The sequence below is a fragment of the Bufo bufo genome, chromosome 6, assembly GCF_905171765.1.
Source record: "Bufo bufo chromosome 6, aBufBuf1.1, whole genome shotgun sequence".
Taxonomy (NCBI): domain Eukaryota; kingdom Metazoa; phylum Chordata; class Amphibia; order Anura; family Bufonidae; genus Bufo; species Bufo bufo.
Genome location: NC_053394.1, coordinates 188,961,760 through 188,982,255, shown reverse-complemented (window position 1 = coordinate 188,982,255; position 20,496 = coordinate 188,961,760). Strand labels below are relative to the sequence as shown.

At 41.9% G+C, this 20,496-nt stretch overlaps 1 protein-coding gene across 1 annotated transcript in view; it reads left to right on the top strand.

Moving 5' to 3' along the window:
- The window catches only part of LOC121003272 (oxysterol-binding protein 1-like), a 362,083-nt gene that overhangs the window by 326,477 nt on the left and 15,110 nt on the right, over positions 1 to 20,496 (top strand). The window contains 4 exon segments of the mRNA XM_040434977.1: positions 11,239 to 11,342; positions 14,520 to 14,615; positions 15,013 to 15,182; positions 15,271 to 15,491. Coding sequence (XP_040290911.1) covers positions 11,239 to 11,342; positions 14,520 to 14,615; positions 15,013 to 15,182; positions 15,271 to 15,491 — 591 coding nt within the window.

The window sequence follows — 20,496 nt, the reverse complement described above, 5'->3', positions numbered from 1 at the left end:
TTACATTTTTATTCGTTTTTTTTCCAGTAACAAAGCAAGGGTTAACAGCCAAACAAAACTTAATATTTATTACCCTGATTCTGAGTTTTACAGAAAACACCCCATATGTGGTCGTAAACTGCTGTATGACCAAACGTCAGGGCGCAGAAGGAAAGGAACGCCGTATGGTTTCTGGAAGGCCGATTTTGATGGCCTTTTTTTTTTGGCACCATGTCCCATTTAAAGCCCCCCTGATGCACCTCTAGAGTAGAAACTCCATAAAAGCAACCCCATCTAAGAAACTACACCCCTCAAGGTATTCAAAACTGATTTTACAAACTTTATTAACCCTTTAGGTGTCCCTCAACAGTTTATGGCAAATGGAGATGAAATTTCAGAATTTCTATTTTTGGTAACCTTTCCTCACAAAAATGTAATATAGAGAAACTAAAAATCATATGTACCCTAAAAATAGTCCCAACAAAACTGCCACCTTATCCCGTAGTTTCCAAAATGGGGTCACTTTTATGGAGTTTCTACTTTAGGGGTGCATCAGGAGGGCTTCAAATGGGACATGGTGTAAATAAACCAGCCCAGCAAAATCTGCCTTCCAAAAACCACACAGCGCACCTTTCCCTCTACGCCCTGTTCTGTATGAACAACACAGGCCTTATTTTATCTTCATAGGCGACAATGCGCCAGCTCATCGAGGTCGCATCATTAGGAAACGGCTGCTGGAGACTGGGGTACCTCAAATGTAGTGGCCTGCACTTTCTCCATACCTGAATCCCTTTGGGATCAGCTGAGTTGCCGTGTATAGGCTCGTTACTCTGTACTCCAGGACCTCAATGTCCTGAGGGCCATCCTTCAAGAAGAGTGGGATGCCATGCCTTTGACTTATGAACAGCATAAGACATAGTTGTCAAGCTGTAATTGAAGCTCCAGGCCACATGACAAGTTATTGAGACATTGACATTTTTTGTGGAGGTATACCCACCACTGTTGCTGGCTTTTGTTTCAATACATTGTTTGAGATGAGGAAATCACCACCATTGCATGCTTCTACTTAAATGCCCCACTTTCATAACATAATATCACTGTAGCGTGAACTTTTTACGTTTTCCATAAAATTTCACCCGAAAGCCTAATATCCCTAACTTTTTGTGAGCAGTGTGCCTTGACTTCTCCAAAGCCTTTGATACTGTGCCACATAAAAGGTTTTGACATAAATGAAAATGCTTGGACTGGGGGAAAATGTGTGTATGTGGGTAACTGGCTCAGTGATAGAAAACAGAGGGTGGTTATTAAAGGCTTTGTCCGGATTCAGAGGTGAACCCGGATATAACTTTCTATGTTATGGCTTACCATGTAGGGTAGGCGCATCAGAGCATTTCTTTCTCCGATGCTCCCCCTTGCCTTGCACTGCATCAAGGCTGTTTGTGAGCTGGTGACGTACAGGGCTTCACAACACTATGCTAGGCGGAAACATATGCCTAGCAGGGAGCCTGGAGACGTCACCGGCTCAAGTCGGTGGAGTATAGTGCTTCCCTAGGCTGTTTTAGAAGCAGGTATCTGCCTCTAAAACCACCCAGAACAACACTGTACACCGCCCAAGAAATGCTCCGATTCTCTTATCCTACGTACATGGTAAACCAGTTTAAAAAGGAGGTTATATCCGTGTTCAGCTCTGAACCCAGACAATCCCTTTAACCTCCTCAGGACCGCCGAACGCAGGATTGCGTCCTGGCGGCGGCCCTGTTATTCCTCCTGGACGCGCCAGCGCGTCATCTCGCGAGAGGCGAGATTTCCTGTGAACGCACGCACACAGGAGCGCGCGTTCACAGGAACCGGAGGTAAACGAGTGGATCTACAGCCTGCCAGCGCCGATCATTCTCTGGCAGGCTGTAGATGTGATTTTTTTTTTTAACCCCAAAAAGGTATATTAGACGCTGTTTTGATAACAGCGTCTAATATACCTGCTACCTGGTCCTCTGGTGGTCCATTTTGCTTGGATCGACCACCAGAGGACACAGGCAGCTCTGTAAGTAGCACCAAACACCACCACACTACACCCCCCCCCGTCACTTATTAACCTCTTGTTAACCCCTGATCACCCCATATAGACTCCCTGATCACCCCCCTGTCATTAATAACCCCCCTGTAAGGCTCCATTCAGACGTCCGTATGTGTTTTGCGGATCCACAGATCCGCAAAACACGGACACCGCGGATCCGCAAAACACGGACACCGGCAATGTGCTTTCCGCATTTTGCGGATCCACACATTGCCAGAACTATATAGAAAATGCCTTTTCTTGTCCGCAATTGCGGACAAGAATAGGACATGTTCTATAGGCTCTACAAAAAACGCAGTGTTCGGCCGATCAGGCCTGATCTTGTACGCACACTTGCGTGCAGTCCGCCCCACCGCAGTGACAGAAATTATTTTATTTTTCTGATCACTGCAAAAACACTGTAAAATCGCTGCGGCGCTATAAAAAGATCACTTTTGAGGGGCATGGCGAGTTCATAGAAGATATATTTTTTTTTGGCACAAGTTAGCGGAAATTGATATTTTTTTTTGTTTTTGTTTTTTCTTACAAAGTCTCATATTCCACTAACTTGTGACAAAAAATAAAATCTCACATGAACTCACCAGACCCCTCACGGACATTTATATTCCAGACTTCTTCTCACGCTTTAGGGCCCCTAAAATGCCAGGGCAGTACAAACACCCCACAAATGACCCCATTTCGGAAAGTAGACACCCCAAGGTATTCGCTGAGGGGCATATTGAGTCCATGAAAGATTTAACTTTTTGTCACAAGTTAGCAGAAAGGGAGACTTTGTAAGAAAAAAACTAAAAAAATAATAATTTCCGCTAACTTGTGCCAAAAAAAAAAAAGGGCAATGTGTTTTTGGGTGTCTTTTTACATATACCCATGCTGGGTGAGAGAAATATCTAAAATGACAACTTTGTATAAAAAAAAATGGGAAAAGTTGACTTTTACAGAGATAAAAGTCACATTTATCACTGATTTAAAAATGAAAAAAATAAAATTCCCTACACATGTTTGGTATCGCCGCGTCCGTAACGACCTGATCTATAAACGGTCATGTTACTTTACCCGAAAGGTGAACGCCATAAAAATAAAAAACTATGATGAAATTGAAATTTTGCCCACCTTACTTCCCAAAAAAGGTAATAAAAGTGATCAAAAAAGTCGTATGTACGCCAAAATTGTAACAATCAAACAGTCATCTCATCCCGCAAAAATCATACCCTACCCAAGATAATCGCCCCAAAACTGAAAAAACTATGGCTCTTAGACTACTTACATAAATAAAAAAAAGTATACATATTAGGTATCGCCGCGTCCGTATCGACCGGCTCTATAAAAATATCACATGACCTAACCCCTCAGATGACCACCGTAAAAATAAAAAATAATAGTGTAAAAAAAGCAATTTTTTGTCATCTTACGTCACAAAAAGTGTAATAGCAAGCGATCAAAAAGTCATATGCACCCCAAAATAGTGCCAATAAAACCGTCATCTCATCCCGCAAAAAATGAGACCCTACTTAACCACCTCCGGACCGCCTAACGCAGGATCGCGTTTCGTGGGTGGCAGCGCTGCGCACAGTCACGCATATATGCGTCATCTCGCGAGACTTCCTGTGAACGCGCGCACACAGGCGCGCGCGCTCACAGGAACGGAAGGTAAGAGAGTTGATCTCCAGCCTGCCAGCAGCGATCGTTCGCTGGCAGGCTGGAGATGTGTTTTTTTTAACCCCTAACAGGTATATTAGACGCTGTTTTGATAACAGCGTCTAATATACCTGCTACCTGGTCCTCTGGTGGTCCCCTTTGTTTGGATCGACCACCAGAGGACACAGGTAGCTCAGTAAAGTACCACCAAGCACCACTACACTACACTACACCCCCCCCCCCCCCGTCACTTATTAACCCCTTATTAGCCCCTGATCACCCCATATAGACTCCCTGATCACCCCCTGTCATTGATTACCCCCTGTCATTGATCAACCCCCTGTAAAGCTCCATTCAGACGTCCGCATGATTTTTACGGATCCACTGATAGATGGATCGGATCCGCAAAACGCATCCGGACGTCTGAATGAAGCCTTACAGGGGCATGATCAATGACTGTGGTGATCACCCCATATAGACTCCCTGATCACCCCCCTGTAAAGCTCCATTCAGATGTCCGCATGATTTTTACGGATGCACTGATAGATGGATCGGATCCGCAAAACGCATCCGGACGTCTGAATGAAGCCTTACAGGGGCATGATCAATGACTGTGGTGATCACCCCATATAGACTCCCTGATCACCCCCCTGTCATTGATTACCCCCCTGTAAAGCTCCATTCAGACGTCCGCATGATTTTTACGGATCCACTGATAGATGGATCAGATCCGCAAAACGCATCCGGACGTCTGAATGAAGCCTTACAGGGGCGTGATCAATGACTGTGGGGATCACCCCATATAGACTCCCTGATCACCCCCCTGTCATTGATTACCCCCCTGTCATTGATTACCCCCCTGTAAAGCTCCATTCAGATGTCCGCATGATTTTTACGGATGCACTGATAGATGGATCGGATCCGCAAAACGCATCCGGACGTCTGAATGAAGCCTTACAGGGGCATGATCAATGACTGTGGTTATCACCCCATATAGACTCCCTGATCACCCCCCTGTCATTGATCACCCCCCCTGTCATTGATCACCCCCCCCTGTCATTGATCACCCCCCTGTCATTGATCACCCTCTGTAAGGCTCCATTCAGACATTTTTTTGGCCCAAGTTAGCGGAATTATTTTTTTTTTTCCTTACAAAGTCTCATATTCCACTAACTTGTGTCAAAAAATAAAATCTCACATGAACTCACCATACCCCTCACGGAATCCAAATGCGTAAAATTTTTTAGACATTTATATTCCAGACTTCTTCTCACGCTTTAGGGCCCCTAGAATGCCAGGGCAGTATAAATACCCCACATGTGACCCCATTTCGGAAAGAAGACACCCCCAGGTATTCCGTGAGGGGCATATTGAGTCCATGAAAGATTGAAATTTTTGTCCCAAGTTAGCGGAAAGGGAGACTTTGTGAGAAAAAAATTAAAAATATCAATTTCCGCTAACTTGTGCCAAAAAAAAAAATTTTCTATGAACTCGCCATGCCCCTCATTGAATACCTTGGGGTGTCTTCTTTCCAAAATGGGGTCACATGTGGGGTATTTATACTGCCCTGGCATTCTAGGGGCCCCAAAGCGTGAGAAGTCTGGTATCCAAATGTCTAAAAATGCCCTCCTAAAAGGAATTTGGGCACCTTTGCGCATCTAGGCTGCAAAAAAGTGTCACACATCTGGTATCGCTGTACTGAGGAGAAGTTGGGGAATGTGTTTTGGGGTGTCATTTTACATATATACATATATGGGGTGTCATTTAAAAGTTGTCTTTTGCCAAGATATTTCTCTCACCCAGCAAGGGTATATGTAAAATGACACCCCAAAACACATTCCCCACCTTCTCCTGAATACGGCGATACCACATGTGTGACACTTTTTTGCAGCCTAGGTGGGCAAAGGGGCCCATATTCCAAAGAGCACCTTTAGGATTTCACAGGTCATTTACCTACTTACCACACATTAGGGCCCCTGGAAAATGCCAGGGCAGTATAACTACCCCACAAGTGACCCCATTTTGGAAAGAAGACACCCCAAGGTATTCCGTGAGGGGCATGGCGAGTTCCTAGAATTTTTTATTTTTTGTCACAAGTTAGTGGAAAATGCTGATTTTTTTTTTTTTTTTTTTTTTTTTCATACAAAGTCTCATATTCCACTAACTTGTGACAAAAAATAAAAACTTCCATGAACTCACTATGCCCATCAGTGAATACCTTGGGGTCTCTTCTTTCCAAAATGGGGTCACTTGTGGGGTAGTTATACTGCCCTGGCATTCTAGGGGCCCAAATGTGTGGTAAGGAGTTTGAAATCAAATTCTGTAAAAAATGACCTGTGAAATCCGAAAGGTGCTCTTTGGAATATGGGCCCCTTTGCCCACCTAGGCTGCAAAAAAGTGTCACACATCTGGTATCTCCGTACTCAGGAGAAGTTGGGGAATGTGTTTTGGGGTGTCATTTTACATATACCCATGCTGGGTGAGAGAAATATCTTGGCAAAAGACAACTTTTCCCATTTTTTTATACAAAGTTGGCATTTGACCAAGATATTTATCTCACCCAGCATGGGTATATGTAAAAAGACACCCCAAAACACATTCCTCAACTTCTCCTGAATACAGAGATACCAGATGTGTGACACTTTTTTGCAGCCTAGGTGGGCAAAGGGGCCCATATTCCAAAGAGCACCTTTCGGATTTCACAGGTCATTTTTTACAGAATTTGATTTCAAACTCCTTACCACACATTTGGGCCCCTAGAATGCCAGGGCAGTATAACTACCCCACAAGTGACCCCATTTTGGAAAGAAGAGACCCCAAGGTATTTCGTGATGGGCATAGTGAGTTCATAGAAGTTTTTATTTTTTGTCACAAGTTAGTGGAATATGAGACTTTGTAAGAAAAGAAAAAAAAAAAGAAAAAATCATCATTTTCCGCTAACTTGTGACAAAAAATAAAAAGTTCTATGAACTCACTATGCCCATCAGCGAATACCTTAGGGTGTGTACTTTCCGAAATGGGGTCATTTGTGGGGTGTTTGTACTGTCTGGCCATTGTAGAACCTCAGGAAACATGACAGGTGCTCAGAAAGTCAGAGCTGCTTCAAAAAGCGGAAATTCACATTTTTGTACCATAGTTTGTAAACGCTATAACTTTTACCCAAACCATTTTTTTTTTTACCCAAACATTTTTTTTTTATCAAAGACATGTAGAACAATAAATTTAGAGCAAAATTTCTAAATGGATCTCGTTTTTTTTTGCAAAATTTTACAACTGAAAGTGAAAAATGTCATTTTTTTGCAAAAAAATCGTTAAATTTTGATTAATAACAAAAAAAGTAAAAATGTCAGCAGCAATGAAATACCACCAAATGAAAGCTCTATTAGTGAGAAGAAAAGGAGGTAAAATTCATTTGGGTGGTAAGTTGCATGACCGAGCAATAAACGGTGAAAGTAGTGTAGGTCAGAAGTGTAAAAAGTGGCCTGGTCTTTCAGGGTGTTTAAGCACTGGGGGCTGAGGTGGTTAAGATAATCGCCCAAAAACTGAAAAAACTATGGCTCTTAGACTTTGGAGACACTAAAACTATTTATTTTTTTTTTTTTTAATTCATTGTGTAAAACTTACATAAATAAAAAAAAAATTGTATACATATTAGGTATCGCCGCGTCCGTGACAACCTGCTCTATAAAATTACCACATGATCTAACCTGTCAGATGAATGTTGTAAATAACAAAAAAAAAAACGGTGCCAAAAAAGCTATTTCTTGTTACCTTGCCGCACAAAAAGTGTGATATAGAGCAACCAAAAATCATATGTACCCTAAACTAGTATCAACAAAACTGCCACCCTATCCCGTAGTTTCTAAAATGGGATCACTTTTGGAGTTTCTACTCTAGGGATGCATCAGGGGGGCTTCAAATGGGACATGGTGTCAAAAAAAACAGTCCAGCAAAATCTGCCTTCCAAAAACCATATGGCATTCCTTTCCTTCTGAGCCCTGCCATGTGCCCGTACAGCAGTTTACGACCACATATGGGGTGTTTCTGTAAACTACAGAATCAGGGCCATAAATAATGAGTTTTGTTTGGCTGTTAACCCTTGCTTTGTAACTGGAAAAAAAATATTAAAATGGAAAATCTGCCAAAAAAGTGAAATTTTGAAATTGTATCTCTATTTTCCATTAAATCTTGTGCAACGCCTAAAGGGTTAACAAACTTTGTAAAATCAGTTTTGAATACCTTGAGGGGTGTAGTTTCTTAGATGGGTCACTTTTATGGAGTTTCTACTCTAGGGTTGCATCAGGGGGGCTTCAAATGGGACATGGTGTCAAAAAAAACAGTCCAGCAAAACCTGCCTTCCAAAAACCATATGGCGCACCTTTCACTCTACGCCCCGCTGTGTGGCCGTACAGTAGTTTACGGCCACATATGGGGTGTTTCTGTAAACGGCAGAGTCAGGGCAATAAAGATACAGTCTTGTTTGGCTGTGAACCCTTGCTTTGTTAGTGGAAAAAATGGGTTAAAATGGAAAATTAGGCAAAAAAATGAAATTCTCAAATTTCATCCCCATTTGCCAATAACTCTTGTGCAACACCTAAAGGGTTAACAAAGTTTATAAAATCAGTTTTGAATACCTTGAGGGGTGTAGTTTATAGAATGGGGTCATTTTTGGGTGGTTTCTATTATGTAAGCCTCGCAAAGTGACTTCAGAGCTGTAGTGGTCCCTAAAAATTGGGTTTTTGTACATTTCTGAAAAATTTCAAGATTTGCTTCTAAACTTCTAAGCCTTGTAACATCCCCAAAAAATAAAATATCATTCCCAAAAGAATTCCCCCTTACCATTATTTAGGGGCCCTACCTGCTCAGACCTAGGTTTTTTTAGCATTTATATATTTAAAAAATTTTAGGAATTTATTTTGCTTTCTTTTGCTACCTGCTGTTCATTTTGTATCTTTGCTAATTTTATCTCCTTTTTGCAGATTTTATTAAGCCCTTTGTAATCTTCAAACGCTACAGCTGACCCTTTAGATTTGAATTTTTTAAAAACCCTCTTTTTGTCTTTTATTGCTCTTTTTACAGTAGCTGTAAGCCATGGGGGGTTTAATTTAAGCCGTTTATACTTGTGCAATTACTCAATGTGGATTTGAAGCTCTCCCATTTATCCTCTGTATTATTATGTGACAGTAGCTGCTCCCCTGTCTATGCCCTGAAATTCTGCCCTCAACCCCGGGAAATTAGCCTTTTTAAAATTCTGTGTCTTTTCTCTGCCCGACAGAGTTTGCTTCTTATAATTTAGGGGGTCACTATTACCACATATTTTTTTTTTTCAACCTGATAAACTGCTACTATGAAGGTAGCCGGAGATTGGTCTGAAGACTGCATGTGCAATACAATAAGGTGCCTTCACAAGGCAACGTCACACCAGGGGTGAAGTGGTAATGTACAGTAGTTGGGCCCCTCTAGTCTTCAGCAGCACTAACAGGTCAGCGTTACATTCTTTTGGTTGCGAAACCAGTGGTAAGGCCAGAGTGTCCCAGGAGCCATCTTTCCACCGGACAACATTAGGCCACATGTCGCTTGTGCTATTGTGACCAATTACCATGCCCTGCAGTGCCTCCGGACTTGTTCCATTGAGCACATCTGGGGAGTCATTTGTTGTCCATTACAAAGGTTGCTGCAAGTATCAGATCCAAGTGCATTTAACGTGGCAGAACATTCCTCAGACAGCCATTAATGACCTGATTAATAGCATGCCATGTTGTGTAAATGCGTATATTTCTGCATGTTGTGCTCTTGGTCGATACTGATCAAATTGAGATATTTTGAGTATTTGGTTTTCTCATTTGTATGTCATTAAAGAGGTTGTCCAAGTTATATTTATTGATGACCTATCCTCAGGATAGGTCATCAATATCAGACCAGCTGGGATCCGACACCCGGCACCTCCGCCGATCAGCTGTTGAAAGAGAAGGCGCATGCCATGCCAGCGTGTATAGAAGCGATCCATACCATTGAAATTAATGGGATGGCTTGGGTGTAATTACACCTGCTCACCGCTGAAGATGCAACAGCGAGCAGATAAACAATGAAGAGGAGGCAGCGCTGGGACGGTGCGCGCCTTCTCTTCAAACAACTGATCGGCGGGGGTGTCGGACCCCAGCCGATCTGATATTGATTACCTATCCTGAGGATAGGTCATCAATAAATATAACTTGGACAACCCCTTTTAATTTTTGTATCTTAGGCTACTTTCACACTGGCGTTTCTGGGTCCGCTTGTGAGATCCATTTCAGGGCTCTCACAAGTGGCCCTAAACGGATCAGTTTAGTTCCAATGCATTCTGAATAGATAAGGATCTGTTCAGAATGCATCAGTTTGCCTCCGTTCAGCCTCCATTCCGCTCTGGAGGCGGACTCCAAAACTCTGCTTGCAGTGTTTTGATGTCCGCCTGACGATGCGGAGCCAAACAGATCCGTCCTGACTTACAATGTAAGTCAATGGGGACGGATCCGTTTTCACTGACAAAATATGGTGCAATTGAAAACGGATCCACCTCCCATTGACTTTCAGTGTAAGTCAAAACGGATCCCGTTTGCATTATCATGGTAATGCAAACGGATCCGTTCTGAACGGATACAATCGTTTGCATTATAGGTGCGGATCCGCACCTAACGCAAGTGTGAAAGTAGCCTTAGGCTACTTTCACACTAGCGTTCATAGCGGATCCGTCTGGGGTCTGCCCAGACGGATCCGCTCATATAATGCAGACGTTTGGATCCATTCAGAACGGATCCGTCTGCATTATAGTTTAAAAAAAATTCGAAGTGTGAAAGTAGTTCAGACGGATCCGTCCAGACTTTACATTGAAAGTCAATGGGGGACGGATCCGTTTGAAAATTGAGCCATACTGTGTCAACTTCAAACGGATCCGTCCCCATTGACTTACATTGTAAGTCTGGACGGATCCGTTTGCCTCTGCACGGCCAGGCGGACACCCGAACGCTGCAAGCAGCGTTCAGGTGTCCGCTTGCTGAGCGGAGGCTGAACGCTGCCAGACTGATGCATTCTGAGCGGATCCGCATCCACTCAGAATGCATTAGGGCAGTACGGATGCGTTCGGGACCGCTTGTGAGACCCTTCAAACTGAGTTCACAAGCGGAGCCCCGAACGCTAGTGTGAAAGTAGCCTTACCTGTGCTTTCCATAATTCTATAACTTTTTCCTCTGGGTGTTGCAATTTCTATGTTGCGGAGTGTGTTTCTCTCCCATGCTGTTCCTGTGCCAGTACTTTCTGGTCCCTCACTGGTCTCTTCAGCTGGCTCCACAATGACATGTGTACAGGAATTACAATCACTGCATCTAGTGGTGTCGACAGACCTTGCTGGTAACTGGCTGCAAGAATCACCTTGTCATTGCTAGAGGTCCAGTAAACAGAAACCGGCAGTGCCTGTATGTGTTAGCAATTTATTGCATTGTAAACCGTTTTTATAGTTTTTTTAAATGTATCCGGATAGCCCCTTTTATGTGGACTTTCTATCCTGATCCTTTTAGGTACCATACACTGTATTTTTCACAACTCTGGGAACCATTATACATGGAAGAAAGTGACCACAACTGTGCACAACATCATTGTGGGAAAATTGTGGATTGATCAGGTAAGAGAAGGGATGATGAAGGCTCTCTTCTACATCCTATTTTATGAGATAGTTACTGTAGGCCACTTAGCACAGACCCATTTACAGCAGATGCTTTCTTCAAAGCTTTGCAGGTTGATTACTTTTGCAACGTGTATTACAGTCCTGATCAAAAGTTTAAGACCACTTGAAAAATGGCAAAAAATCATATTTAGCATGGCTGGATCTTAACAAGGTTCCAAGTAGAGCTTCAACATGCAACAAGAAGTTTATATGTAATGTCTATTCAGTTTTTCAGCTGATCAAAAGTTTAGGACCACACCTCCAAAAAAAAACTAAACCCCCCCCCCAAAACAGAAATCCAACTTCCAAACATGAACTCAGTAATGAGTAGCTCCGCCGTTATTGTTTATCATTTCAAAAATTTGTTTCGGCATGCTTGATGCAAGGGTTTCCGTGAGGTGAGTGGGAACATTTCTCCAAGTGGTGAAGACGGCCGCACACAGGCCATCTACTGTCTGGAACTGTTGTCCATTTTTGTAAACTTCCCTTGCCATCCATCCCTAAAGGTTCTCAATTGGATTTAGATCAGGGGAACACGCAGGATGGGCCAAAAGAGTGATGTTATTCTCCTGGGAGAAGTCCCTTGTCCTGCGGGCATTGTGTACTGTAGCGTTGTCCTGTTGAAAAACCCAGTCGTTACCACACAGACGAGGGCCCTCAGTCATGAGGAATGCTCTCTGCAACATCTGGACATAGCCAGCTGCCGTTTGACGCCCCTGCACTTCCTGAAGCTCCATTGTTCCACTGAAGGAAAAAGCACCCCAGACCATTATGGCGCCCCCTCCACTGTGGCGCGTAGAAAACATCTCAGGTGGGATCTGATTGTCATGCCAGTAACGTTGGAAACCATCAGGACCATCAAGGTTAAATTGTTTCTCATCAGAGAATAAAACTTTCTTCCACCTTTTGAATGTCCCATGTTTGGTGCTCTCTTGCAAAGTCCAAACTAGCAGTTCTGTGGCGTTCAAGGAGACAAGGTCTTTGAAGACGTTTTTTGTTTTTGAAGCCCTTCAGTCTCAGATGCCGTCTGATGGTTATGGGGCTGCAGTCAGCACCAGTAAGGACCTTAATTTGGGTCGAGAATCGTCCTGTGTCAGACAGACAATTGGATCCTCCGGCTCAGTGCTGATGAAATTTATTTGGGTCTTCCACTTTACTTTTTTGTTCCATAACCCTCAGGATCATTTAAGAAATTCCAAATGACTGTCTTACTGCGTCCCACCTCAGCAGCGATGGCACGCTTTGAGAGACTTTGCTTATGCAGTTCAACAACCCGACCACGTTCAAAAAGGGAGAGTTTTTTTGCCTTTGCCATCATAACGTGTGACTACCTGACAGAAAATGACAATGAATCCACATCTTTGCACAGATTTGGCCTTTTAAAGGCATGTGGTCCTAAAATTTGGATCTGAAAAACAGCCTGTTTCAGTTTAATCGTTATTTTCAATTAATTGAATGCTCAAAAATGTTTTGTCTCACTTTCATTTCTTCTTGTTTCATGTTAAAGCTCTACTTGGAACCTTGTTAAGATATAACAATGTAAAATATGATTTTTTTTGCCTTTTTTCAAGTGGTCTTAAACTTTTGATCAGGAATGTACCATTAGTTGCCGCAGATCACGGTTAGTTCAATGCCTGCAGATATGTGTTCTCTGTTACCACTTAAAAGGTACCTGTCATGTTGAACATGGTGTCTGGGCTGAAGGCAGCATGTTATAGAACAGGAGGAGCTGAACAGGTTGATATATAGTTTTATGGGAAAATATTAAGTATAATGTGTAATTTATTCATTTATACCCGTTCTCATTCTGGGCTTTGAAGTCAAGGAGGTGGTCCTAGCCTTGATTGACAACCTTTCCTTTATGGCTGTACATACAGAGATAGCTGTCAATCACTGATTGCACCAACTCCTTGATTTCAAAGCCCAGAAATAGCAGGAATGAAAGTGAATTTATATCTATACGCTGAATCTTTTCTCATAAAACTTTATATCAATCTGCTCATCTCCTGATCTATAACATTCTGCCTGCATATTATTTTACATATTGATTTTTAAAAAAAAATCTATTTAAAGGGCTTCTGTCACCCCACTAAAGTGATATTTTTTTTTTGGGCTAGTTAAATTAGTTATATTGCGATATATGACAATATAATTGGGTTACTTACTTTGATCCAGCAGTTTCTGCAAAAAACGAAGTTTTATAATATGTAAATTCGGTCTCTACCAGCAAGTAGGGCGGCTACTTGCTGGTAGCTGCTGCAGAAATCCGCCCCCTCGTCGTGTTGATTGACAGGGCCAGCCGGGATCTCCTCCTCCGGCCAGCCCTGTCGGCATTTAAAAAATCGCGCGCCTGTGTTCATTCGGCGCAGGCGCTCTGAGATGAGGAGGCTCGTCTCCTCAGCACTCCCTCAGTGCGCCTGCGCCGATGACGTCTTCTATTTCGGTGATGTCATCGGCGCAGGTGCACTGAGGGAGTTCTGAGGAGACGAGCCTCCTCATCTCAGAGCGCCTGCGCCGAATGAACACAGGCGTGCGATTTTTTAAATGCCGACAGGGCTGGCCGGAGGAGGAGATCCCGGCTGGCCCTGTCAATCAACACGACGAGGGGGCGGATTTCTGCAGCAGCTACCAGCAAGTAGCCGCCCTACTTGCTGGTAGAGACCGAATTTACATATGATAAAACTTCGTTTTTTGCAGAAACTGCTGGATCAAAGTAAGTAACACAATTATATTGTCATATATCGCAATATAACTAATTTAACTAGCCCAAAAAAAAAATATCACTTTAGTGGGGTGACAGAAGCCCTTTAAAGGGCTTATTCCATGACTAATGTAAAAAATAAATAGAAAAAAAAACAGTAGGTGGCGCTATAAAGATAAATTTTATTGAATAACTCAGTGGCTATGCTAAATTTTTAATTACATGCATTTACAAAAGTATTCAGATCCAGGTGCTAGTTTGAAAACTGTAGAATATTTTTCATGGGACAACCCCTTTAATGATAATTGATGGCAGCAGTGGTCTCCATTCACAGTCATTATGCATTCTACATTTGTTTACTCAATACTTTTTAATACATTTGTTTCAATCAACCATTGTGTTCTCTTTAATTTAATACTTTACTCTTCTTTCAGTCTGGAGAAATAGAAATTTTCAATCACAAGACTGGAGACAAGTGCAAACTTAAGTTTGCCCCTTACAGCTACTTCTCACGTGATGTGGCCCGCAAGGTGAGTCTGTATCCCTCTCAAATCCTCCGGATAAATCATACAGTGCCCTTGGCTAAAGACTCATTTAGGGCTCATGCACACGAATCTGTGCCGGCCAAGCAGATCGTGTGCCCTCTATCTGTGGACGTGAACCCATTCACTTGGATGGAGTCTGCGATCCGTATGCGATGGTCCAAAAAAGGACAGAAAACAAAGTGAAGCACCACATAGTACTTTGTGCCTCCGTTCCTTATCACACCTTCCAGATTGCAGACCTATTCACAATATGAACACCAAATTTGGCAGTTTCATTAACATTATATATTTATTAATAATAATCTGATCATTTAATTTACTGTCACATACATTTGTAATTGTTTTGATCTCAAATGGACATTTTACTTTTTCTGTCTTGTAGGTGACTGGAGAAGTGATGGATTCAAGTGGGCGTGTTTTTTACACATTAATGGGAACATGGGACGAGCGGATGGAGTGTTCGCCAGTGTCTCCTCCTGGTAGTGGCTTTGAGAATGGTGCTGATAAGGCCCCAGAAAATAAAATTCTGCTATGGAGAAGAAACCCCTTGCCGTATGTTTCTGTACAGTATCTCCTATGTGTTGTATCTTCTAGCGGTCATTGTGTTAACTGTGTTTACTATCTTCCGTTTAATATGTAGGAAGAATGCAGAGTACATGTATTACTTCTCTGAACTGGCATTGACCCTGAATGCCCCAGAGGATGGCATTGCTCCTACCGATAGTCGTTTGCGCCCTGATCAGAGGCTGATGGAGAATGGCAATTGGGATGAAGCCAACGTTGAAAAGCAAAGACTTGAAGAAAAGCAAAGGATTGCAAGGCGAAGGAGAGAAGCAGAGCGAGAGAAAGTTGGGGATGATGGTAAGAGGCATTTATGAAAGGAAGGTATTGGGCTATATGGAATTAATTTATTTCAGCAACATAGCAGCCACTGTGTAGTAATTTAAGGTGGAAATAATTAGCTGCTTTATCAATGCCAAAGGAGGAGCCACATCTTGACATCACATACAGTACAGACCAAAAGTTTGGACACACCTTCTCATTCAAAGAGTTTTATTTATTTTCATGACTATGAAGGCATCAAAACTATGAATTAACACATGTGGAATTATATACATAACAAACAAGTGTGAAACAACAAAAAATATGTCATATTCTAGGTTCTTCAAAGTAGCCACCTTTTGCTTTGATTATTGCTTTGCACACTCTTGGCATTCTCTTGATGAGCTTCAAGAGGTAGTCCCCTGAAATGGTCTTCCAACAGTCTTGAAGGAGTTCCCAGAGATGCTTAGCACTCGTTGGCCCTTTTGCCTTCACTCTGCGGTCCAGCTCACCCCAAACCATCTCGATTGGTACCAGGTCCGGTGACTGTGGAGGCCAGGTCATCTGGCGCAGCACCCCATCACTCTCCTTCATGGTCAAATAGCCCTTACTTTCAAAGTTTTCCCAATTTTTCGGCTGACTCACTGACCTTCATTTCTTAAAGTAATGATGGCCACTCGTTTTTCTTTAGGCTACTTTCACACTAGCGTTCGGGGCCCTGCTTGTGAGCTCCGTTTGAAGGGGCTCACAAGCGGCCCCGAACGCATCCGTACTGCCCTAATGCATTCTGAGTGGATGCGGATCCGCTCAGAATGCATCAGTCTGGCAGCGTTCAGCCTCCGCTCCGCTCAGCAATCGGACACAATCGCCTGGCCGTGCGGAGGCAAACGGATCCCTGCAGACTTACAATGTAAGTCAATGGGGACGGATCCGTTTGAAGATGACACAATATGGCTCAATTTTCAAACAGATCTGTCCCCATTGACTTTCAATGTAAAGTTTGGACAAATCCGTCTGAACTACTTTCACACTTAGAATTTTTTCTAAACTATAATGCAGACGGATCCGTTCTGAACGGATCCAAACGTCTGCATTATAGGAGAGGATCCGTCTGTGCAGACACCAGACGGATCCTCTCTGAACGCTAGTGTGAAAGTAGCCTTACTTAGCTGCTTTTTTTCTTGCCATAATGCAAATTCTAACAGTCTATTCAGTAGGACTATCAGCTGTGTATCCACCTGACTTCTCCTCAACGCAACTGATGGTCCCAACGCCATTTATAAGGCAAGAAATCCCACTTATTAAACCTGACAGGGCACACCTGTGAAGTGAAAACCATTTCAGGGGACTACCTCTTGAAGCTCATCAAGAGAATGCCAAGAGTGTGCAAAGCAGTAATCCAAGCAAAAGGTGGCTACTTTGAAGAACCTAGAATATGACATATTTTCAGTTGTTTCACACTTGTTTGTTATGTATATAATTCCACATGTGTTAATTCATAGTTTTGATGCCTTCATAGTCATGAAAATAAAGAAAACTCTTTGAATGAGAAGGTGTGTCCAAACTTTTGGTCTGTACTGTACATCAGCTTTTCATTGACAACACATAATGTTAATGCCAGTGGTACAATGCTAGTACTCTTTCATGAGGGTGCAACACTGCTTCTAGCTAATGGTACATCCTTCTTAGTAGAATAATTGAGTTTGGATCAACTCACCAGTAAGTTATAGGGGTTATCCAGGGCTATAATATTGATGCCTCAATAGAATGCCAACATACTATTGATTACCTCTTTACTGCACAAGAATGTTCCAGTGAGCTTGATATTATGTCTCCAAGTACAGTTAACTAATCAATTACTACTTATGTTCATAGGCAAATACTGCTGTTCCAATACAGATATGGTCCGGCAATGAAATTACATAGTTATAGCAACAGGTTTTGGGTAGTTACGTGGAAGGCCAAAATTTGGTGAAAGCCTGCATCATAAAGTTATTGTAATTTCACTGTCTTTCAGATCTGGGTCAGGGGTTTGCTCAGTGGAAATGGCTTCATTACAGCACTTATCTCTGTACAACTCTGTACAGCAGTGTTTGTAATGGTAATGGAATTACACATGCAGTAACGGAATTACATATAATAACGGACATACAGATATAAGAAGTCAAGGTCTGTCTAATGTAACAATAAACACTTCCATATTTAAGCAATAAACTATAACAGTCCCTATATACTGTAGAATAGCTTTTCTGTGCCTCACAAATGGGGTGTTTCTGTATTCTCGAAAAAATGCATAACAAGTTGTGGAGTGCATTTTCTCCTGTTACCACTTGTGAAAATGAAAAATTTGGAGCTAAAGCATTTTATTGAAAAAAATAATAATTTTTCATTTTCACAGCCAAATGTTTCTATTTTCTATGAAACGCTTGTTGGGTCAATACAGTCACCACACCCCTCAATGAATGCCTTGATGCATGTAGTTTCCAAAATGGGGTCACTTTTTAGTAGTTTCCGTGCTAGAGGTACTAAATAAATAAACATTTACAAAATGATGCCAACATTGTGTAGACATATGGGGAATGTTAAGTAATAACTATTTTATGAGGTTTCACTATCCATCCTAAAAGTAGACAATTTCAAATTTAGAAAATTGTGAATTTTTTATAATTTTTTTAACCGCTTTACATCCGCCCATAGGATATAAACGTCCTATGGGTGGACGTCTATTTCTGAAAGCACGTTTTAAAACGTCTTTTCAGAAATAGCAGCTGCACGCTAATCGTGCAGCTGCTGATCGGGTTGCCCGCTGTCAGTGACAGCAGGGCAACCCTAAGACAAGGCAGGGACAGTGCCCAGGTGTCCCTGCCTTCCGGATCGCTGCAGACACAGCGCTCACCGAGCGCTGTGTATGCAGAGCAGGAAGCGCTATGCGCTTCTTGTTCCGGCCCGGCGGTAATGTGACCGCCGTGACCGGAGAGTGCAGGGGCTGTGTGAGGTCTCTCAGAGACCTCGATCAGCCCTGCTCTGAGGCTGTACAGCGCTGGATTGCTGCTGTACAGCCTCTCTAGGGGTGCATTTGTCCTGTAACTGGGGCTACTATGTCAGCCCCAGTTACAGGAGAAATCAACAGTAAAAAAAAAAGAAAAAGTGAAGCAAATGTCCCCCAGAGGTCTTGTATGACCTTATGGGGGACGAAAAGTGTAAAATAAAATAAAGGGTTGAAGTAAGGAATAAAAAAAAATAGGAAAAATAAAATACACATATTTGGTATTGCCGCGTCCATAAAAACCAGCTCTATAAAAATATCACATGACCTAACCCCTCGGGTGAACACCGTAAAAAAAAAAAAAAAACTGTGTCAAAACAAGCAATTTTTGTCACCTTGCATCACAAAAGGTGTTACGCGTTTTTGATCACTTGGTGTATGTCCCACAAAATAGTACCAATAAAACCGTCACCTCATCCCGCAAAAAATGAGCCCCTACATAAGAAAATCTCTCAAAAAATAAAAAAAACTATAGCTCTCAGAACATGGACACATTAAAACATAATTTTTTTGTTTCAAAAATGCTATTATTGTGTAAAACTTTAATAAATGAGAAAAAGTATACATATTAGGTATCGCCACGTCCGTAACAATCTGCTCTATAAAAATGTCACTTGACTGAACCCCTCAGGTGAACGCTGTAAAAATAAATAAATAGAAACTGTGCTAAAACAACCAATTTTTTGGTCACCTTGCCCCATAAAGTGTTATAATGAATGATCAAAAAATCATATGTACCCAAAAATAGTACTAATAAAACTGGCACCTTATCCCCTAGTTTCCAAAATGGGGTCACTTCTTGGGAGTTTCTCTGTAAGGGTGCATCAGGGGGCTTCAAATGGGACATGGCATCTAAAAACCATGTGGAGTTCCTTTTCTTCTGCGCCCTGCCGTATGCCCATACAGCAGTTTATGACCACATGTGGGGTGTTTCTGTAAACCGCAGAATCTGGGTAATAAATATTGAGTTTTGTTTGGCTGTTAACCATCGATGTGTTAAAGAAAAAAATTGATTAAAATGGAAAATCTGCCAAAAAAGTGAAATTTAAAAATTTGATCTCCATTTTCCTTTAATTCTTGTGGAACGCCTAAAGGGTTAACAAAGTTTGTAAAATCGGTTTTGAATACCTTGAGGGGTGTAGTTTCTACAATGGGGTCATTTATGGGGGTATCCACTATGTAGGCCCCACAAAGTGACTTCATACCTGAACTGGTCCTTAAAAAGTGGGTTTTGGCAATTTTCTTAAAAATTTGAATAATTGCTTCTAAACTTCTAAGCCTTCTAACGTCCTAAAAAAATAAAATGACATTTCCAAAATGATGCCAACATAAAGTAGACATATGGGGAATGTTAAATAATAAATATTTTATGAGGTATCACTTTCTGTTTTAAAAGCAGAGAAATTGAAATTTAGAAAATTGCGAATTTTTCAAATTTTTGGGTAAATTTGGGATTTTTTCATAAATAAAGGTGAAATATTTTGACTCAAATTTATGACTATCATGAAGTACAATGTGTCACGAGAAAACAATCTCTGAATGACTTGGATAAATAAAGGCGTTCCAAAGTTATTACCACATAAAGTGAGATATATCAGTTTTGCAAAATTTGGCATGGTCAGGAAGGGGGCAAATGGCCCAGATGGCAAGTGGTTAAATTTATTTTTAGTAAATAAAGGTAAAACTTATCGACTCAAACTCACCACTAACATGAAGTACGAAAGTTGTTATCACGTTAAATGCCACATGTCAGATTTCCAAAATTTTTCCTGGTTCTTAACCTGTGTCCCAGTACTTAAGGACACAGGGCGTACGCCGGGGGCGGTGATCGGAACTGGGTGCCTGCTGAAATCAATTAGCAGGCAGTCTGGGTCAATGCCGAGGGGGTCCTGTGACCCCCTGCATTGCAGAGGGGATCAGACCCCCAAATGTGAACATCAGAAATAAAGTTAAAAAAAAAAGTTGAAAAAAGTGTTTTTTATAAAAATTTATAAAGTA